Genomic DNA, 23,744 nt, shown 5'->3' with positions numbered 1-23,744 from the left:
CCGCCCCGCTGCGCACGTGCCGCCAGCCCCGCCCCGCCCCGCCCTGCCGCGCACGTGCTGCGGGCCGAGGCGGCCCCGGTGACCCCGGGTCGCAGCTTCCCAGCACCGCTCCGAGGCCGCCCGGGACCCTCAGGGCCCGCGAGCCGCCGGGCCCACGCTGCCACCCTCTCCTACTCCCTTCTGGCTCGCGACAGGTGACCTGCGGACTCTTGGGGCGGCCCGCAACGATGGGTTTGAGTGGGCCTGGGTCTCGGAGCACGCGGGGTCGGTCCACGTTTTGCAAATATCATTTGTATCTGCAGGTTTTCTGTGCAGTTCCACGCATTCTTTGGACCCATCCATTTCCCCTGCCCGCCCACACACACTAAAGTTTAGAAGCTACAGAATCCTTTCTCTCCTCCCAGCCCTCACCTGAGAAATTCAAGGCAAAGGAATTGGACTGACAGTATTAGAATGTCGGGAACCTAGCCAAAGCCAGGAAGTGTCGACTCTCACCTGCCACCCATAAATTTAAAAGAACTGACAACCGAGGACACGCAGCCCGCTTCACCTTACATTTCCATCTGACCCACTGTGCTGCTGCACGTAAGTCTTTTCATCGGGTGGTGCTGCTTAGCTGTTCCCTACCAGTAATGCCTGTGAAGGAAGCAAACACAGGACCTTGGGACACGTAGACTGAAAACTGAAGTCAATATTTCAAGCACCTACTGTAAACCAAACACTGCATTAAGTGTCTGGCTACATGGACCAACTGATAGGGTCTCCGGTTAAATTTATATCTGAATCGAATAATAATGCTACAGGTTTGATTGTGGTTGCGGACTACTCATTTGTTAACATGTTTCAAGATGAAAGTATGCCTGGAATGATCATGTTCCTTAAACATATTACATCATATACTTTATTCGGAATTTTCTGCAGAAATTCTTTGACAGTTAGCAAATTATTATACATTGCATTAAAATTTTTTTTTAAAAACAGCAGGGTATGGTGTCACATACCTCTAATCCCAGCGACTAGGGAGGCTGAGGCAGGAGGATGGCAACATCAGAAACTTAGCCAGACCCTGCCTCAAAATAAAAAGGACTTGGGATATGGCTCAGTAAGTGCACCTGGGTTCAATACCCAGTACCAAAAAATAAAAATAAAAAACTTTAAAAACATTCTCACTAGGCTGCAACCTCCGGGTGGGCTAGGATAATGTTATGGTGTTCACAGGTAGCAAGCCCCAGCAAATCCAAGTGTATCTGCTGCATAGCAGGAGGTCAAAGGGAGAAATATTCCAGGAAACTGGTTGAAGGAAGAATCCCTGGAAGTGACAGAGCTAATTTGCTTGGTTTTAAATTTATATTTTAGAGTTTATATTTTGAATTAAAATCATACTCTGAGCAAGTTTATCAATAAATTTTAACTATTAGAAACTGGATCAACAATTGCGTAAGAGTACTACAGTATTTTTTTTTAAACTTTTAACAATTTATTAGTCTCATTTTCCAGTAAAATACTCACATGTCAGAAGAATGGAATGATAGAGATAGAGCCAACTACCTTTAAGTAATTCCACATAAATATTTAAAATCTAAAAACCTCAGGGGATCATCAGACTGAGTAGAAATTTGATTCTTCAAAGCAAGTATTGCTTTACTATTGTCATTAATCCAGTCAATAATATGACCAATAACTTGCAATGGTAAACAAAATGTTTGCTGAGTTTTTTAAAAGATGCTTTCCGTGAGCCATTATCAGTCAATCCAAGAAGAAGATGTTATTGAACTGTGTGGCACAAAGTTTCTTCACCTCTTCATTGACTTCAATCAGGTTTGCATTTTTTTGATTCAAAATGACATACAGCTCCCGCTGATCAGACTTTTTCCCAACAACCCAATAATCACTCATGGCTTTCACGATGATTTCCTCATCTTCATCCGCTCTAGTAAAATCACTGTTGATGTCACCTAGAATCTTCATCAAATTTGGATGAACTGACGTAAGTGACACACTGGGCATTTTCCTCATGTGAATTGTACTTTTCTCTGCTAAATTCATATGGTTGAAGTAGATAAACTTAAACTGTGGTTCTTTTTCAGACCCAGATATTCTTTTGTTGATGTTAAACTGCTCACAAATGTCAGATGCCAGCACTGTAAGCTGGGGCCCAACAATGCTGTCCAGTCTTCGGCAAAACTCCAATGTCAGTTGTATGGATGCATCAATCATAAAGCAAACAGCTGCACTCATGGCCTTATAAACAATTAAATGGAGCTCTTCATAAGTGTCATCTGTATTTACAAAAATTTTGGGGAATCTGTATTTTGCTTCTGGATCATTAAGGTTCAAGGGTCAGTAAGAAATCTTCCATAGTGTTGAAGATTTCCTGGCATTCCTGCCAACTCAGGTTCGATGTCCCTGGGAAACAGAGAGGTGGTGAGGTATTTGTATAAAATTCTCATGTCATCTTGCTCTAATCCACTCCAGATGAGCTGATCATTGTAGAGAAATACAGTGTATTTAACTATGTTCAGGCTTTCTTCCATTCTGTTAATAAAGGACTGAATTTTCAAATAAGTCATTTTATCCAATGGGAAGAAGCTGATTCCACCAAAAATGACAAGTAGATCACATGACTGTAAATGTAGCGTTTGCAAATACCGATGAAAGAATTTCTCTAATCTTTCTTTCAGGAGCTTGATACCTCCATCTTCCATGGCTTTCAAAAATGTCCCATTAAAAAGCTAATGGTGTAAGATATCATGGAAAACAATATCAATTTCCGATGTCCTTCAATTTCCTAATGTAAGAAGTTCTTTTCCTTGTACATGCTATAGCACTGTTGAAGCACTGAACTATAGACCTTGTCCAACAGTTCCTCCTCTTGGTATTCAACAATTGGTTTTCCATCTTTACTTTGCTTTTCAATTATTGGATTCCGAACAACCATGACCATCCAGAAATTTTCTTCTGGTTCATTGAAGAACTGTCTATTCTGTGTATGTAAAGATTTTGCAGGTTTTGATGGACTAAACGTCCTTGTAAACTGTACAATAGCTTCGCATAACCCAACATTTCTAATTTTTTCTTTCTTTTCTACTTCATTTGGATGATAAAACAAAATTTTATTTTCCTCCTCGCCCTCGCGCGGACCGAAGCGGGGATTGTAGATGAAGAAACTCAGCAGCGCCAGCGGGAACTGCTTCTCTTGGGCCGCCCAAGCCCCGCTCCCAGCCCCGGGCCGCCGCGGCTGCCGAGTACTACAGTATTAATCTCACTCTTCAAAAATTAAAGGACATCAGATTCCAGATGAAGTGATATAAACAGCACTAAATTTATCATCCTGCCTGAAATAACTAAAATCTGTTAGTACATGAAACAAAGGTTTTCAAGACTTTGTCATGAAAAGATAATGATCCATGAAAGACAGAAAATGAACAATACAGACACTACAGGTTTCCCCAATTTACTCTCTGGAGAAAACTTTCAAAATGCACTATAATAAAGACAAGCCCAGTTATAGCCAGTGGTCTCTCTAAAAGGGGAGGGCAGCTAATGTTTGTAAAACCAATTTTAGGAAAAAAGAGTTGCAAGAAGAGACAATCCTAGAGATTTACAGGAATCTGATCAATGAATGCATGACAGAAAAAGCATTAGAATGAAGGGCCAAAAATAATAGTTCCTGTTTCCATTAGCCAGAAAGGTCAACCTCACAATTCAAGTAGCAGACAGAGTACTCAGAAGGGGGAGTAAATTAACTCTTGATTAAATGTTGCAATATCTTGCCTGAAAAACCCAAAAGCAAGACCTAGAAAGGGTCAAACTCTTCCCAAGTAACTTAACCATGTCCCCACTCAAAAATATCTGTAGTAATATAAAAATATTCAGTATTCAACAAGGTAAAATCTTCAAGTTCTGCCAAAATATTTTGCAGGATTTCTGCAAAAATATTTCATCCATGATATATTATGAGGTATGTGAAGAAGCAGAAAATGAGGAAAACAATTGATTAATCAAAACATTCAAAATCAATGCAGATGATCAAATTAGTAGAAAGGAACAGTAAAATATTAATTATTACTGTAATCCACATATTTCAGAAGCTGGAGGAGAGATCAAACATTCAAAGTAGAGGCATGGAAGATATTTTCTTTACAGGTTCTAATCAAATTATCTAGAGATGAAAACTATAACATCTGAGATTTAAAAAAACTAAATGTGTTTACTAAACTGCGTAAGAAAAGATAAGTGAACTTGAAGACAGCAACAGTAAACAAGCAACAGAAAACTTGGGGAAAAAAAGAGACTTTAAAAATGAGTAGGGGGGCTGGGGATATAGCTCAGTTGGTTGAGTGCTTGCCTTGCAAGCACAAGGCCCTGGGTTCAAATCCCCAGTACCGCAAAAAAAAAAAAAAAATGAGTAGGGGCTTGGGGTTGTGGCTCAGTGGTAGGGTGCTTGCCTCAGCACCACATATAAATAATTGAGTACAATAAAGGTCCATCAACAACGAAGAAAATATTTTTTTTTAAATGAATAGAGGATTGGTGGTGAGCCTTGAAAATACTTTAAGCAACTTATCCTTCGGGAGTTGGGAATTGGGAGCACAGAAAAGAAAAAAGAAATATGTGAGGGATTAAGAGCCAGAGTCAAGAAATTAGTGAGGGGACTTTCACTTCTGACCAAACTGGAAATAGGTATAATCCTTCTTTCTGGAACAACAAAAAATGACAAAAATATATGAAAGTGATGTTTCAAGACACCTGGCATCAGGCAATGAAGGGCAGTAGTGCTGAGTGATAGAGATGAATGAGGTCATCCCAGTGGTTGCCTCAGTTTATAGCCTTGAGTTAGTTACCAGACTACAGCATTGAGGTGGGGTCTGGACTCCCTGAATTCAAGAGATGAAGCTGAGAACCTTGGGGAATAAGATGGTTATACTCCTAGGATGGAGTATCGGAGTGGAGAGGGCCAGGGAGAGAGAACACTGGAGAGCTTCTGAGTGCCCCACCTGCGGATTCGGCCGAGTGCCGGATTCAGAGCATGCGTGTACAGAGAGTACCCAGGCCAAGGAAAGAGTCACCTGAAAGGGTTAGCGGGCCAGGTGGGTGCCTGCTACCAACAGTTAGGCTGGAGAAACTCATAATTCACAGGGCATTCAGTAGGATATTTGGAAAGCTCTTGCTTCATTAGTGTAAAATAATTAGCCCTAGTGCTTTAAAACTGACTTAACACATCATAAAAGCAAGACACAAAGGGATAAACTTGTTTCCAAGTAACTACATCAGAAAACAAAACTCAAGACAATCTGCAGTGTTGTAAAATCATTTATCATTTGACAATGTAAAAATCATAATATTTAGCATCCACTCGCAGATCACCAAGCATCTAAAGAGGCATGAAAGCACACCCATAATAAAAAGAACAGCAATTTATAGAAACTGACCTAGGACTGACAGAGATGTCAGAGTAGCAGATAAGGATATTAAAACAGGAAATACAACTATATTCCTTGTGTTTCAAAGACTTAATAAAGGCATGAAAAATATTTTTAAAAAGAATAAAACAGGTAGATATGAAAACTGAGATGTCCGAGATAAAGAATATACTGAATACATCAAGGGAAATTAGATATTTCAGAAGAAAAGATAAATGGACGGGAAAGCATAGCCATAGAGGCCATCTAAAAGGAAACAGAAAAAAATTATCCAAAAGAATGAAAAGAGCTTCAGCAAGTTTACTGGAGGGACAACCCACCACAGACCCTGAGTATCCCTGCATAGTCTTGCAGTTACTCCACAAGTGCTAGAACCTGTCAGTGTTTCTCTTAGGCCATTTCCCAGGCCACATTTGCAATCAGCAACCTTGGCAGTAGTCTTATCTACTCCCAAAGGAAGAACAGCTTTGCTTATGGGTACTATGTCCTAAAGCCCCAAACCTAGCATTCCTCTTCTGTAGTTAAGCCCACTGTGTGTTCAGGTTTCCATAATGGGCCCTTCATATAACCCCTAAAGGACTTGGGGGTTATGGAGAACCCACATGGACATTAAGATAGATCATACTCAGCCTATAAAATAATTCTCAACAAATTTTAAAGGATTCAAATTATACAAAGAATACCTTGACACTACAACTGAGTTAAATTAGAAAGAAGTAACAGAAAGATCTGGAAAATCCTTGGATACTTGAATATTCAGTAACACATTTCTAGGGAACCCATGAATCAAAGGAAAAATCCAAAGAAATGTTAGAAAGTAATTTTGTCTGAATGTAAATGAAAACAATCTATCAGAATCTGTGAGAAGCAACAGAGCAATACTTAAGGTGAGATTTGTAGCACTAAACTCTTCTATTACCAAAAAGGATCTTGTGTCCATGAACTCAGATTCCACCTAAAGAAACTGGAAAAAAAGATCAAGTAGACCTGAAGTAAACAAAAGAAAAAAATAATAAAAATCAAAGTGGAAATGTGTGAAACCTATAAAATGGAAACCCAGTAGAGCAAATTAATAAACCCAAAGTTGTTTCTTTGATAAAATTGGTACACCTCAAGCCATACTGAGGAATGAAGAAAAAAAAAAACCACAGAATTTGTATATACCAGGAATGAAAGAAGAGACATCACTGCAGATTGTACGGCTATTAAAAGAATAACATGAATCTTATCAACTACTGTATGGTGATAGATTCAACAATTTAACTGTAATGGACAACTTCCTTTAATGACACAAACTTCCAAAGCTCATGAGGAAATAAAAAGTCTGAATTGCCTGATATCTATTAAATAAGTTCAATTTGTAGTTCAAAATTTTCCCCAAAACAAAATACAACCTCAAAGCCCAGATGGCTTTAGTGGTGTGTTCTACCATTTAAGAAAGAAATGCAGGGGTGGGGTTGTGGCTCAGTGGTAGAGCACTTACCTAGCAAGTGCGGGGGCCCTGGGTTCAATCCTTAGCACAACATAAATATAAAAAAAGATGTTGTGTCCATCTACAACTAAAAAATATTTTAAAAAGAAAGAAAGAATTATAGAAAGTCCCTGACTTAGTATGACTTGACTTGTGATTTTTCAACTTTACAAATGTGCCAGAGCAAGATGCATTCAGTAGAAAGCACACTTCACATTTTGAACTTTGGTCTTTTCTGGGCTGGTGATGTGTGGTTCCATGCTCTCTCATGATGCTGAACAGCAGCAGCTGCCAGTCAGCCACATGATAGCAAAGGGAAGTGACCAATACTCTAAGATGTTGTGTCACTAAGCTAGGATGGTCAGGCGTGCTGGAGTAAGTTCATTTTTAACTTGGGATTTTTTTAACTTATGATGAACTTATTGGGATGTAACCCAACATAAGTCAAGGCACATCTGTAATGCCAATCACAAACAATAAGGAAACTGAAGAGGGGAGAATATTTCCCTGTTCGGTAAGGCTATCATTAGCCTGATATTGAAGCCAGAATTAAGAACAGGTAATTAGTGTAGAAATAGGGGATCGGGTCAAATTGAGGAAATGGAGGCCATAAAGCCATCTGCCTCTGGAAGTTGGAGACTGCCCCTGGAAGAATGGAATGTCAAGGATCTCTGGAGTCCATTGATTACCAAATTTACCTGCCTTTATCAAGGACTGCAAGCAAGCTGCTGCTAATTGGTGCCCCCTGGGCCCTTATCTGCCTGAATCACCCTGGCCCTCCCCCTGCCCATGGTTTCTCACTTAATGCAAAACCAGGCCTAGTCTCGTAGGCAGGAAAGAGAGATAAGGGGGGAGAGAACTGGAGAACAAAAGAGACTTTAATCTATAAAAGATGTAGGGTGAGCACACTTCTTGGGACTTTAGAACATCATCCATGGCCCCCTTCTTCCACCTGGGAGAAGTCTGCTTTTACTTTTCTTTAATAAAGCTGCATTTCCACTCTACATTTGCCTCGGCGTGCTTCTCTAGTGTTCAATCTTCAACATTAGAAGGAGCAGAACTCGTCACCGGTAAACAGCGGTATCAATATCAAAAGCAGACGAAGACGTGACAAGAAAAGAAACTACGGATAAAGATCCTTCATGAAAATAGTTACAAAAATTGTTTTTTTTTTTTTTTTTCAAAAATTCTTAACAAGGTCTTAACAAATTGGATACATTATGGTCAAAGAGGTTTATTGGTTTAATATAAAAATTTATTAACTTAATTCACCATATTAGTGGACTGAAAAAGAAAGACCGTATGGTCATCTCAATAGATGCAGGGGGAAAAGGCATTTAACCAAACCCAACATCCATTATAGAGAAAATTCTCAGCAAACTGAAATAGAAGGGAACTCCTGCAATCTAATAAAGGGTATCTACACTCCACAGCCAACATGATGTTTAAGGTTGAAAGCTGAATACTTTCCCCTTATAGTTACAGTCAGGTACGGAGTAGTTATGTCTGTTCCCTTTGTCCTGGAGGGTCTAGCCAGGTCCAGCAGACAAGGAAAGAACAGTCATTCATTGGGAGACTGAGGCAGGATGATTGAGAGTTCAAAGCTAGCAACTTAGTGAGGCCCTAAGTAATTCAGTGAGAACCTGTCTCTAAATAAAACATAAAAAAGGCCTGGATATGTGGTTCAGTGGTAGTGTCCCTGGGTTCAATCCCTGGTACCAAAAAAAAATAACAATCATTCACATTGGGAAGGAAGGAATAAAACTGTGTTTACTCACGGACGTGATCACCGATATAGAACATCTGATGGAATTTTCAAAAAAGCTGCCAAAACTCATGAACAGACATGCTTATTACAGTTGTAAGATACAAGCTTGATGTATGAAAGTCAAGACTCAAATGACTTCACCAGCAAAGTCTACCAAATATTTAAAGAAACAACTCCAATCCTACACAATCACTTCCAGAAAATGGAAGGAGTACTTCCCAACTCATCTTGTAAGGCCAGCATGACCTTGAAACCAAAGCCAGGGACAGTACACAACCAGAAAACTACCAATTTCCCTGGCTAACAGGGATGCAAAAATCCACAACAAAATATTAGTAGATTGAACCCAGGAAGGTATAAAAAGAATAAAAATATTTACTACTTATTCAACAAAGAACATACTCGAAATGCATAAAGAACCTCTAAATGCAACAGTAATCAGCCCAATAAAGAGGTGGACAAAAGAACTGAACAGAGAGGATATACTAATGGCCAAGAAGCATATGAAAAGACACTCCACATAATTTGTCACTAGGAAAACGCCAGGAGATACCACCACCCACCTATAAAAATATTTTAAATCTAGAAGTCTGAACATATCCAGTGTTGGTGAGGAATTGGAGGAAATAGAATTTGCATGCATTGTTGGTGGGAATATAAAATGGCACAATCATTTTGGAAATCAATTTGGCATTTTCTTTAAAAGTTGGACACATGCTTGCGTATGATTCATTCATTCCACTTAAGTTGCTTATCTGAGAGAAAAAATAGCCTGTGTCTATATCAACACTTGTACATCAATGCTTATAGAAGCTGTTTTTGCAATAACCAAAAATTAGAAACAGTCCAAATGTCTGAGAGAATAGATTTAAAAAATCATAGATTCATTAATAGAATACTATTTAGCAATAAAAAAGAATGAACTATCTCCAAATAATTATGCTGACTATAATAAAGCAGATATTTTAAAAACCCATACCTTATGCTTCCATGTACATAAAATTCTACAAAATCCTAGCAAATCTACCCTGACAGCATGCAGATTTGTGATCGCCTGGGAAATGGAAGTGTTTGGACTCAGGCAGACAGGAAGTATTACTGTGTGACATAAGAAAACGTTTGCAGTAATATGTTCATTATTTTGATTGTGGTGATGATTTCACATATACATACATATCAAAACAACAAATGGTATCTTTTAAATGTGTACAGTTCATTTTATGCAATTATATCTCAACAAAGTTGTTTAAAATTAACTGTGTATTTCTGTTTCCCTACCAATTTGAACTGGCTCAATACCCATAGATGGAGATTCTTTCTGTATATCTTGCAAGTTTTGATTTTTAACATTCTGCCCATGTTTAGAGGTCTCAAAGGCCTTCTTCTCTAATATAGCTCCTAATAATTTCAGCCAGAAGTGACTCATCACCACATTCCAAAAATCTTTACTGTACTAATGTGTGCAACTAACAAATACTAGTTATATAAGACTAACAAATATTACCTTGAATCTTAAACACTCATTTATCATTTCATTTAGTAAATTATATAGTCCTGAAAGGAAGGACTTTGTCCTGTACTGTTTGGAATCTTCATTACATTTGGTACACAAAAATTGCATAATAGATGTTCATCATTGTTTTAAAAACTAATCAATCTAGTAAGATATATTGAACACTTACTGTGTGCCAGGCACTATGTGAAATGCTTCGAATGCTAACTAATTCAACCTCAAGCAATTTTAGATTTGAACTAAGTATAATCACCCCCATTTCCACACAGGAAATTGTGTAAACTGTGACTTAGATTACTTAACTTGCCAAAATTGCACAGCTAATAGTTGATGTGGTGGTACTTTTGGTTGTCAACTTGACTGGCCTGAGGGGTACCTAGAAAATCAGCGAAGCATATTTCCTGGCATGCCTGTGAGAGTGCTTCAGAGAAGATTGGCACTTGGTCAGCAAACTGAGCGGAGGAGCCCACACCGAATGTGCGGGGCACCATCCAACAGGCTGGGTTCCTGATGGAGCAAAAATCAGAAGATGGGGAAGCTCACAGGTGTGCATACTGACCCTTCTTGAGCAGGTGCTTTTTTCTGTGATGGCTTTTATCTGTGGACATCAGACTCCAGATTCCTCAGTCTCTGAACATGGACCAGCAGCTCTCTAGGATGCTCCCAGGCCTTCAGCCTCAGACTAGGGCTGCAACACTGGTCTCTCCTGTTTGGACGTTTCCAGCTTCTTGGACAGAGAAGCTCCCACTTTCCCTGGCTCCCCAACCTGCAGAAGGTCGTTTTGTGGCCACCCAGTCTCTGAGCATGAAGGTCAATCTGACACAACCCCTCTTATAATTACACGCAGTCTGTTGGTTCTGTTTCTCTGGAGAACCCTGACTAATACACATGGTAAAGCCCACACTTGAACTCAAGCTGTTGTTAACTGCTACCAAGAAATTAGGGGCCTGGTTGAGGTCAATAGTTAGTAGCAGAGGCACAGTTAGAAGTTACATCTCTCTTCCCACGTAGGCCTTTCTTCAGGTCAACTGCTTAAACTTGCACCCAGACATTTTCTCCCCGTAAGTAAAGAAAAATCACCTGGTTCCAGAGCAAGAATCTCCCCACATGTCTGGAATCTCCTTGATACGCAGTCCCCACCGGGGCTGCTGCAGCCTTGCTGGGTCCCTGCAGCCCTCCTCTCGCGTGGGGTGTGTGCGAGCCCTCCTCACAGCTTCCTGGGGCCACCCAGTTCTTCACCCCACCACGGTGCTGCCTAGGTCATTCTTGTCTTCAGGAGAAACTTTAATTCTAGGAACTATGGAATATATATATATATATTTATTTATTTATTTTTATTTTATTTATTTTGTGTGTGTGTGTGTGTGGTGCTGGAGATCGAACCCAGGGCCTTGTGCTTGCAAGGCAGCACTCTACCGACTGAGCTATTTCCCCAGCCCCGAACTATGGATTATTTAAGGAATAAAAACTTACAGTGTAAACTACTTGTTCTTTCTTCTCCCTCAAGAAACACAATATTTAGGGTGTTTCAATATATATTAACAACTTTCAGATTCAGGAAAACTGAGGAATTTAAGAGCTATCAAATGTTATCTAGTCCCAGTTCCCATTCAGTATACCAGTATAGGAATCAATTGAAGAACACTATTAAAAAAAAAAAAAAAAAAAAGACAACTTTACTTCTCTGCCTTATTTCTAGTCCTCTGATGTGGCTGCTGTGACCATAACCATAATTTTTCAGTCCCAGAATACTTACTGACTCACAAAGCGGCTCATAGGAAGGTGGATTTACTGTAGCATAAATCTCAGAGACCATCACCTGCACAGCCCTTTCCAAGACTCTTTTCAAATTTGGAATGTGTCATTTTGTATTTTTTATTCTTAAATAAGGTCCACTAAATTGAACAATCTGAAGGCCCCTGAGCTCATCCTAGGTTTGGAAGAAGTGACGTGCCTTCTACCTGTGAGTAATCCCGTGTGCCTTCAGCCCAGAGATGTGCATCTTATTCAAACATTTAAAGACAATCGACAGTACACAAAAATTCTTTTCCATCATCTTATGATACCTGTTTTCCACATTCTTCACCTAACCACGTCTAATAAGAGCTCTCTACTTGGTAAGCACCGTTGTAATCAGGTTATTCAAATTCTCTCATTTAATCCATGTGGCCATCTAGGAGGGAGGAGATGTGATTTCCATTTTAAAAGTGAAGTAAACTGAGACAGAAGAAATTGTTAATTCATATGTCCAAGGTCACACAACTGAAATGTAAAGTGGAGAATTGCAAACCCCTCAAGGCTATGTCCTATTGCCTACTTAATTTTTCCACTGGACACATTCATATATGCATAAATAATGTTTCTAAAAGGCGAGTCCCAGGCAACCTCTGGACAGGATTTGTCACTATCAACATTTTAATTGTACCCTGTGACCCAGAAATTCTGCTTTACAAATATACCCTATAGACGTGGCAAATGTTCACACGTAAGGGAATGACAAGGAGGCTGTAGAGCATCTCTCAATTTAGATGTCCACGATTTAGAAGTGAAGAGCAAACCGCAAGTGATTTCTTTTGTTGAAGAAAATTGCACCTGTCTATAACATGTTTGTATTTGGAAGAAAACATTCCAAACTGTTCAGCAAGCCATGGGGAAGAGATAGGGGTGGAAAAATGGGGGCGCTATTTACTTGGTACAATTTTGTACTATTTGGATTTTTCCAGTGAATACATGTCACCTTTATAATAAATTGCAACATTGATTGCTCTGGTTGCGTTCCCGCCTGCTCAGCGAACAGCACATCAACAAGGGAACATCACGTCTAATGAGGCAGCTAGAGTTTGCATCTGACTTTCTGTCCGCCCACAGTAGCTTCTATTGAACTTGCCGTCAGCTAAGACATCGAGGTGTTTCGCGTGGGTAAAAGAACAAGAGATTAAATTCCATCCAATTATTGTTCCTTATCGTTAGGAACAGACTTAAAACTACCGGAAGCCCTTGGCGTTTTCAGCACTCCTCGGGCTCCAGCCCACCTTCTCTTTTCTGCTGGTGATGTTTACCATTTTCTCAAGTTGCCACTCTGTTCAGAGCCTCTTTAAGAAATGAAAAAGTGCAGGCGGGTGGTGTGCGGATGCAGCTATTCACTGTGCTTGGAGGTAATTCAGTTAGTTTTTCTTTTTAAACAAATGCACATTTAAAGCATAATACTTTTTCCTAACCCTGCAAGTAACCAATGTGCACAAAGACTTGTGAATCCTTTCAGAATTTTTCTATGCATATTCACTCATATTATATTTTAAAATTAAATGTGACCAAACAATATGAACAATTGTGCACCTTCCTTTTCCTTTTCCAATGGAACAATGTAGCTTGGATATCTTTCTACATCACTCCAGGCAGATCATTCTTCCTAAGCCAGCACTGTCTCAATAATGCTGATTGAGTTTTTTGACCATTGACTTTTATGAGTATGTAGGAGAGGTAGGGAACAAGCAATGACAGGGGAAAGAGGGAGAAGGGTGTAGGTCCACCTGAAATTTCTGAATGCAAAGAGTATCAGAGGTTACCTGCTCAAAACTTATGCTCTGAACTCTCCACTAACTGGAAAGTCATTAAGACTGCTGGAGTCTTCACTCAGGATGCAGATCTGGTTTCTGCAGGTGATTTCACAACACAACCCAGCCAGCCCCTGGACTGCAGCCCTCTCTCAGCTACCCTAGACGTCTCCGCCCACTGAGATGCTCGGGCTCATCTCATATCATGGTTCCTCTGTTCCTTGGTTTTTCACTCTCTTACTGTCTGCCTTGGGGAGGAATCCTTTCGTGTTTCCTCTCTCTTGCCTGACTCTGCTTTCTGGGTTGTCCAGTTTGGCAAACTTGAATCTTCAGGCAAGTCTGTGCTGGACTTGCCCTCTAGTGTCTGCTCCAGTCCTCTGGGATTGCCCCAGAAGAGCACTCCAGCATTCCTGTGGGCTTGAGAGGCTGGACAGCACACAGGGTTAAGTTTGCCCATGCATAAACATCCAGTTGTGCCCATGTCTTTTCAGGAGATGTCTGAGATAGGTTTAGTGAATATAAGTTTAGTTCCTAGGTAGAGATTTAGTTTGGACTTTGGAAAATGAAAAGCATTAGTGGGTGGAAAGGAGAAGTTAGAAGATAAGGGGCAGACCACCTCTCTAGCAGAGAGGTGAGGAAGGTGGGCAGAGACTTACACACACTATGATATGCCACTCAAGAAGAGGACACATTCTGAGAATTGCGTCTGTAGGCAGTCCCATGGTGTGCATGGAGTGCACTCACACAAACCAGACAGCCTACAGCAAGCCAAACATGGCCTCCACATGCAACTGAAGCACAGCGAGCTTGAGATGTGTGCGTCTGCTGCTGGCAAAACGTGGCGTATGCATTGACAGTAAGATTACAGGTAGAGGGAGCATTCTCCAGAAGAGCGATACCAAGTATGGAGTGGGAAATACATAACCCTCATTGTCACTTATTGTCGTTCTTACATGTTACAACGTGCAGCTCATTATATGAGCTATGCTTTCATACAACAGGCAGCACAGTGGTTTTGTGAATACCACCATCCCTACTTGTGAGTAATGTGTCTAGCTAAGATGTTACAATGGCTGCAATGTCACTTGGCAATAGGAAATTCTCACCTCTGTTCTAATCTTATAGGACCACTGTCATATATGTGATCTGTCATTGACCAGAATGTCATTATCAATGCATAACTGTACTCTGTGAGTTTGACTGGAACATGGTAGTGACTGAAATAATTCCTTAAAAACATATTTAATACCATCAATATGCTTCTGATTCCTCGGAGTATCAGTGCCTGAATCGCAGATGACAGCATTAGTATGGTATTGCTAATAATAGTTATCTACCACATTTTGAGGGTATGATATTAGCCAGGCATGCACTAAGTGCTCACTAATGCTAGATCACATTATCCCCAGAATCTAGAACAGTACCTGGCACAGAGCAGACCATTAAAAGATAATTATTAAGTCTATGAGTAAATCAGTCCATAATTAGTAAATGTCGCAATCAGAATTCAAACATAGATCTATCTGATTTCAAACTTCTTGGCCACTGTGTTAATCTGTTTCTCTCAAAGGCAGTAATCTCAGTCTGTCCCTTTTTAGGTGGTTGAATCTGATCCAAGTTACTCACATACCCTCTGGTGCAATTCTTGAATTTAATCTAATGATCCTCCCCCAAGAGAACATAAGGCAAAGCAATGTACCAGGCCCAGCTTGCAGGAAAGTAAGTTGTTCTTGAATGACTGACCTCCCTCAGCTGCTCCAATTTAGGTATACTCCTATATAACAAGAGGGAAACTTCTAGAATTTTTTCTGAATTAGCTCTTTTCAGCATAGCAGTTTAGACAGGGCAAGTCAGAGGAGTGAATGACACATGTTAAGATCATTCATTCACTTCTTTTTTTTTATTGTAAACAAATGGGATACATGTTGTTTCTCTGTTTGTACATGGCGTAAAGGCATACCATTTGTGTAATCATAAATTTACATAAGGTAATGCTGTTTGATTCATTTTGTTATTTTTTTCCTTCCCCCCCACCCCTCCCACCCCTCTTTTCCCTCTATACAGTCCTTCCTTCCTCCATTCTTGCCCCCCTTCCTAACCGTAACTCTAACCCTAACACTAACCCCTCCCACTCCCCATTATGTGTCATCATCCACGTATTAGCGATATCATTCGTCCTTTGTTTTTTTGAGATTGGCTTATCTCACTTAGCATGATATTCTCCAATTTCATCCATTTGCCTGCAAATGCCATAATTTTATCATTCTTTATGGCTGAGTAATATTCCATTGTATATATTTACCACATTTTCTTTATCCATTCATCAATTGAAGGACATCCAGGTTGGTTCCACAATCTGGCTATTGTGAACTGAGCAGCTATGAACATTGATGTGGCTGTATCTCTGTAATATGCTGATTTTAAGGCCTTTGGGTATAGGCCAAGGAGTGGGATAGCTGGGTGAAATGGTGGTTCCATTCCAAGTTTTCTAAGGAGTCTCCAAACTGCTTTCCAGAGTGGCTGCACTAATTTGCAGCCCCACCAGCAATGTATGAGTGTACCTTTCTCCCCACATCCTCGCCAACACCTGTTGTTGCTTGTATTCTTGATAATCGCCATTCTAACTGGGGTGAGATGGAATCTTAGGGTGGTTTTGATTTGCATTTCTCTTATTACTAGAGATGTTGAACATTTTTCCATATGTTTGTTGATTGCTTGTAGATCTTCTTCTGTGAAGTGTCTATTCATTTCCTTAGCCCATTTGTTGATTGGATTATTTGCATTCTTGGTGTAGAGTTTTTTGAGTTCTTTATAGATTCTGGAGATTAGCGCTCTATCTGAAGTATGATTGGCAAAGATTTTATCCCACTCTGTAGGCTCTTTCTTTGCATTGCTGATAGTTTCCTTTGCTGAGAGAAAGCTTTTTAGTTTGAATCTATCCCAGTTATTGATTCTTGCTTTTATTTCTTGTGCTATGGGAGTCCTGTTGAGGAAGTCTGGTCCTAAGCCGACATGTTGAAGCTCTGGACCTACTTTTTCTTCTATAAGATGCACGGTCTCTAGTCTGATTCCGAGGTCCTTAATCCATTTTGAGTTTAGTTTCGTGCATGGTGAGAGATATGGGTTTAGTTTCATTCTGTTGCATATGGATTTCCAATTCTCCCAGCACCATTTGTTGAAGAGGCTATCTTTTCTCCATTGCATATTTTGGCCCCTTTGTCTAGTATGAGAAAATTGTATTTATTTGGGTTTGTGTCCGTGTCCTGTATTCTGTACCATTGATCCACCTTTCTATTTTGGTACCAATACCATGCCGTTTTTGTTACTATTGCTATGCAGTAGAGTTGAAGATCTGGTATTGCGATACCCCCTGCTTTCACTCTTTCTACTGAGGATTGCTTTAGATATTCTGGGTTTTTTATTCTTCCAGATGAATTTCATAATTGCTTGCTCTATTTCTGTAAGGTAGGTCATTGGGATTTTAATTGGAATTGCATTGAATCTGTATAGCACTTTTGGTAGTATGGCCATTTTGACAATATTAATTCTTCCTATCCAAGAACATGGGAGATCTTTCCATCTTCTGAGGTTTTCTTTAATTTCTTTCTTTAGTGTTCTGTAGTTCTCACTGTAGAGGTCTTTCACGTCTTTTGTGAGATTGATTCCCAAGTATTTTATTTTTTTCGATGCTATTGTGAATGGGGTAGTTTTCCTAATTTCTCTTTCTGAAGATTCATCACTTATGTATAAAAATGCCTTAGATTTATGTGCATTGATCTTATATCCTGCTACTTTACTGAATTCACTTATGAGATCTAAAAGTTTTCTGGTGGAATTTCCTGGTTCCTCTAAGTATATAATCATATCATCAGCAAACAGGGATAGTTTGAGTTCTTCTTTCCTATTCGTATCCCTTTAATTTCTTTGGTCTGTCTAATTGCTCTGGCTAGAGTTTCAAGGACGATATTGAAAAGAAGTGGTGAAAGAGGGCATCCCTGCCTTGTTCCAGTTTTTAGGGGGAATGCTTTCAGTTTTTCACCATTTAGAATGATATTAGCCATGGGCTTAGCATAGATGGCCTTTACAATGTTAAGGAATGTTCCCACTATCCCTATTTTTTCTAGTGTTTTGAGCTTGAAGGGGTGCTGTATTTTATCAAATGCTTTTTCTGCATCTATCGAAATAATCATGTGATTCTTGACTTTAAGTCTATTGATATGGTGAATTACATTTCTTGATTTCCTGATGTTGAACCAACCTTGCATCCCTGGGATGAAACCCACTTGATCATGGTGCACTACCCTTTTAATATGTTTTTGTATGCAATTTGCTAAAATTTTGTTGAGAATTTTTGCGTCGATGTTCATTAAGGATGTTGGTCTGAAATTTTCTTTCCTCGATGTGTCTCTGTCTGGTTTAGGTATCAGGGTGATATTGGCTTCATAGAACGAGTTTGGGAGGGTTCCCTCCTCTTCTATTTTATGGAATACTTTGAGAAGTATTGGAATGAGCTCTTCTTTAAAGGTTTTGTAGAACTCGGCTGAAAACCCATCTGGTCCTGGACTTTTCTTTGTTGGTAGGCTTTTGATGACTTCATCTATTTCATTACTTGAAATTGGTCTATTTAAATTGTGTATGTCCTCCTCGTTCAGTTTAGGCAATTCATATGTCTCTAGAAACCTGTTAATGTCTTCGAAATTTTCTATTTTGTTGGAGTATAGATTTTCAAAATAGCTTCTAATTATGTTTTGTATTTCAGTCGTGTCTGTTGTGATATTTCCTTGTTCATTCCGAATTTTAGTAATTTGGGTTTTCTCTCATCTTCTGTTTGTTAGTGTGGCTAAAGGCTTATCAATTTTGTTTATTTTTTCGAAGAACCAACTATTTATTTTGTCAATTTTTTGTATTGTTTCTTTCGTTTCAATTTCGTTGATTTCAGCTCTGAGTTTAACTATTTCCTGTCTTCTACTACTTTTGGTGTTGGTCTGTTCTTCTTTTTCTAGGGCTTTGAGCTGTAGTGTTAGGTTGTTTATTTGTTGAGTTTTATTTCTTTTATTAAATGCGCTCCATGAAATAAATTTTCCTCTAAGTACTGCTTTCATAGTGTTCCAGAGATTTTGATATGATGTTTCTTTGTTCTCATTTACCTCTAAGAATTTTTTAATTTCCTTCCTAAATCTTCTGTTATCCATTCATCATATAATAGCATATTGTTTAATCTCCAGGTGTTGGAGTAGTTTCTGTTTTTTACTCTTTCATTTATTTCTAACTTCGATCCATTATGATCTGATAGAATACAAGGTAGTGTCTCTATCTTCTTGTATTTGCTAACATTAGCTTTGTGCATAATATATGGTCTATTTTAGAGAAGGATCCATGTGCTGCTGAGAAGAAAGTATATTCGCTCTTGGTTGGATGGTATATTCTATAAATGTCTGTTAAGTCTAAATTATTGATTGTGTTATTGAGATCTATGGTTTCTTTGTTCAATTTTTGTTTGGAAGATCTGTCCAGTGGTGAGAGAGGCATGTTAAAATCACCTAGTATTATTGTGTTATGGTCTATTTAGTTTCTGAAATTGAGAAGGATTTGTTTGACATACATGGATGAGCCACTGTTAGGGGCATAGATGTTTATGATTGTTATATCTTGCTGATTTATGCTTCCCTTAAGCAGTATGAAATGTCCTTCTTTATCCCTTCTGACTAACTTTGGCTTGAAGTCCACATTATCTGAAATGAGGATGGATACTCCAGCTTTTTTGCTGAGTCCATGTGCATGGTATGTTTTTCCCCATCCTTTCACCTTTAGTCTATGGGTATCTCTTTCTATGAGGTGAGTCTCTTGCAGGCAACATATTGTGGGATCTTTCTTTTTAATCCAATCTGCCAGTCTATGTCTTTTGATTGATGAATTCAGGCCATTAACATTCAGGGTTATTATTGAGATATGATTTGTATTCCCGGTCATTTGGTTCATTTTTTAATTTTTATTTATTTATTTATTTTTTTGACACAACTTGGTTCCTCCTTTATTTGACAGTTCCTTTAGGATAATTCCTCCCTTTGCTGATTTGCTTCTTTGTGTTTTATCTCTTCCTCATGGAATATTTTGCTGAGAATGTTCTGTAATGCTGGCTTTCTTTTTGTAAATTCTTTTAGCTTTTGTTTATCATGGAATGATTTTATTTCATCATCAAATTTGAAGGTAAGTTTTGCTGGGTATAAGATTCTTGGTTGGCATCCATTTTCTTTCAGAGCTTGAAAAATGTTGTTCCAGGCCCTTCTAGCTTTTAGGGTCTGGATTGAAAAAATGCTGATATCCGTATTGGTTTCCCCCTGAATGTAATTTGGTTCTTTTCTCTCACAGCCTTTAAAATTCTGTCTTTATTTTGTATGTTTGGTATTTTCATTATAATGTGCCTTGGTGTGGGTCTGTTGTAATTTTGTGTATTTGGAGTCCTATAAGCCTCTTGAACTTGTTTTTCCATTTCATTCTTCAGATTTGGGAAATTTTCTGATATTATTTCATTGAATAGATTATTCATTCCTTTGGTTTGTTTCTCTAAGCCTTCCTCAATCCCAATAATTCTTAAATTTGGCCTTTTCATGATATCCCATAGTTCTTGGAGATTCTGTTCATGATTTCTTACCATCTTCTCTGTTTGTTCAACTTTGTTTTCAAGGTTAAATATTTTGTCTTCAATATCTGAGGTTCTGTCTTCCAGGTGTTCTATCCTATTGGTTGTGCTTTCTATGGAGTTCTTAATTTGGTTTATTATTTCTTTCATTTCAAGGATTTCTGTTGGGTTTTTTTTCAATATCTCTAACTCTTTATTGAAATGATCTTTTGCTTCCTGAATTTGCTCTGTTAACTGTCGATTGTGCTATCATTCAATGCCTGCATTTGCTCTTTCATCTCATCATTCAATGCCTGCATTTGCTCTTTCATCTCATTGTTTGCTTCTCTGATCATTTTAATTATGTACATTCTGAACTCCCTTTCTGTCATTTCTTCTGCCATGCTGTCGTTGGATTTTATTGATGTGACATCTAGATTTGTTTGGGGCATTTTCTTCCCTTGTTTTCTCATATTGTTCAGGAATCAGTGGGTCCTTAAGATGTTGCAGATTTCCTCTATTGACTTATAATGTCCCTGAAGATTGCTAGTATATCCCCTCTTATCCTTCAGTAGCCTGCAGTCTTGGAGGAAGTTGATAATGCGGTGCTCCACAAGGAAGCTGCCTCTCTAGGGATGGTGACCCTCAGGTGGGGTATATTCCCTGATAGTGGGCAGAGGTGCCTCCACTTGTTGACCAATGGTCATCCAAAGGGGAACTAGGCTGCAGGCTGAGGCAAGGCCTGTTTGTGCCTGTGTCTCTGGTTTTACCGTCCTTGTGGGAAAGCCTCACCCGGCAGGGAAGACTCACCCAGTGGGGAGGTCTCGCTGGTCAGTTCCCCTCCTAGAGGTTTCCCTCAATCTACAACTACCGCCTGGGCTGGACTCTCTTCCTCTGCAACATTCCCAGGGGCCCGGACCTACCTCCTGGGTCTGGGAGCCTCACCCTTTGCAGACGAGTCTCCTTAGGCTGCCTCTCCTCAGAGAATCTGCCCGCAATCCTGGAAACTTCGCTCCGCCCCTAGGCGTGTCTCTGTGCGGCTCTTCCAGCAAGAAGCCAGTCCTAGGACCCTGCTCTGAACCTACTCGCCTGGCTATGCGGCCCCTCCTCTGAGCCGCCACCTGGAGCCCCGTACAATAGCTCCGAGACCCAGAGACCCATCACACACCTCCTCCTCCGGACAGCCGCCCGGTTTCTGACGCAGTCACTAGGAGTCCAAGCAACTCACTTCGTGTCTCTTCCTCCCGCCAACCGCCCGTAGCCCTAGGCAGTCACTCCGAGTCCAAGTGACCCGCCCTGTTCCTCCTCCTCCTCAGGGTAGCCCCCTGGGTATTCAGGAGTGGTCGCTTTGAGTCCAAACAACTCACCACTCGCCTCCTCCTCTGGCAACCGCCTGTGGCTCTGATGCAGTCACTCCTAGACCAAGCGACCTGCCACGTTCCTCCTCTTCCTCCGGGCAAACCCCCGGTGTTCAGAAGCAGTCGTTCTGAGTCCAAACAGCTCACCACGCAGCTCCTCCTCTGGCAGCCGCCTGTAGCTCTGATGCAGTCACTCCTAGACCAAGTGACCCGCCGCGCTTCTCCTCTTCCTCCAGGCAGCCCCCCGGTGTTCAAGAGCGATCGCTCTGAGTTCAAACAGCTTGCCACGCAGCTCCTCCTCAGGCAGCCACCCGGAGCCCCAGTGGTTGCTCCGAGTGCAAGCGCTGTGCTGAGCCGCCTCCTCTACCATGATCCCAGTTGTCCGTTTACAGCTCCTGTGGGGGGAGGGGCGTCTCGCCGAGCAACTCTGCTTCACAAAGTTCCCTGTGTTCTGGGGCTACCGCCCCATCCGGGACGCCTCCCCAACGGGAGAGACTCACCCGGCGGCTTTGAGTTGGTCCCAAGTCTCTCACTATCTCCTCTTTTGAATCCTGCGTCCTGGAGCAATGTGAAATGCAGCCGCCCTCTAGTCTGCCATCTTGAAACCTCCTCACTTCTTTATTAAACATGTTTTTGGAGCATATTCTAACTGCCAAGCACCACGGCGGGTGCTGGGGATGCTGAAAAGAAGGTAAACTGCTCCCATCTTCCAGAGGAATCACACAAACGAGCACTCCAGTAGCTACCTTAGTAGTGGAAGTAGGTACAATGTGAGGTGCACAGCAAGCCAGGGCTCAGGCTTTCCAGGTGAGACGGGTGGGCTTTACAGAGCAGCAGGGGTTTGAACTGAGCTGTGAAAGATGAAACTCCTGTTTTCCAGGTTAGTGAGCTGGGAATAGTGTGTATGAAGAAGGAACAACATGTGCAAAGACATGGAAACCAGAGGGAACCCTAAGCGTGGAATCCAATGTGGGGGGGGGGGATGAGCACGGGAGGCAATCAGACTGTCCCCAGAACCACCAGGGCTGGTGCAGACCTGAGGGGGCCTGTACAGCACGCTGCACCCTGAGGATTTGCTCTGTGGGGGCGTGGAACTCCTGAGGAATTTTCTTAGGCACGCATTATTGAAGCATCATGTTAGAAGTTCATTCCAGCAGCAAAGGACAGGGAGCTGGGACAGTGATGAAGGGGACAGGATGAAGGAAAGGGGTGCATGGGACACTCGGAAGGTAGAAGAGGATGCTTCAGTTGGTTAGACACAGGCAGAGAGAGGAACTGAGGCTTCCTGGCAGGTTCCTGATGAGCCAGCGGGTGGCTGCAGCATCCCTAAGACACAGAGGAAAAGGAGGGACATGGGGCACTCAGAGAGGGTGGGGAAGTGGCGAGTACAGTCAGAGGCCAGCTTCAGAGCTGGCGCTGGGCCAGGAGAGGGATCTGGCTGGAGGAGAGGTGGGCGCAGCAGCCCTGGTGAAGATGAGCCTGCTCCTCCCTAGTGGGCTGCCCAGGTACATTCAGATGGGCGAGGCCCTGCCTGGGGGCACACTCTGCTGGGGAGACTGAAGATGGCTGTGGTCTGCTCAGCTGTCCTGGGGATAAGTGACTCCCACAGTGCACTCAGAGCCCTGTCGCTGGCCTTTGTCAAAAGCCTGTAACCTTGCTGTTCTGGTTGAGTCTTCTTTTCCTTTATTTGGTATGTGGCATTGACTAATATGGTTATGCAAAGGTGCATGCTTCCTGAAAAGTTATAAAATTGTTAGGAAAGTTTTTCTTCCTTTGTCCAAGAGAAATCCCCAAACACATCTTTGAAAGATCAGTTACTTCTTTGCCAATCCCTCATACTGAACCCTGAGAGTCTCCGGGGGAAAGATGGGCAGCGGTGGAACAGAACTGAAGGGTTGCCGAAGTCCCTCCTGGGACATATGGCAACAAGACAGTACAAGACGATGAGGTTTGTGGTTGTGCACTAGTCACAGAAAATAAGACAAGCTCCAACTCCTGCCTTTAATTCAGTCCCTAAGGCACCTAGATTAAAACTAAG

The 23,744-nt window shown here is 41.0% G+C and overlaps 1 protein-coding gene across 1 annotated transcript; it reads right to left on the bottom strand.

Moving 5' to 3' along the window:
- Nucleotides 1-1,522: 1,522 nt before the first annotated feature.
- Nucleotides 1,523-13,237, bottom strand: LOC124961946 (vacuolar fusion protein CCZ1 homolog). The gene is given in 4 exon segments (XM_047520997.1): nt 1,523-2,342; nt 2,345-2,732; nt 2,810-3,248; nt 13,164-13,237. Coding segments are annotated over 4 exon segments (1,497 nt in total). The 3' UTR covers nt 1,523-1,746.
- Nucleotides 13,238-23,744: the final 10,507 nt, after the last annotated feature.

Source organism: Sciurus carolinensis, chromosome 12, assembly GCF_902686445.1.
Source record: "Sciurus carolinensis chromosome 12, mSciCar1.2, whole genome shotgun sequence".
NCBI lineage: Eukaryota > Metazoa > Chordata > Mammalia > Rodentia > Sciuridae > Sciurus > Sciurus carolinensis.
This window is presented reverse-complemented; position numbering and strand designations above follow the sequence as displayed.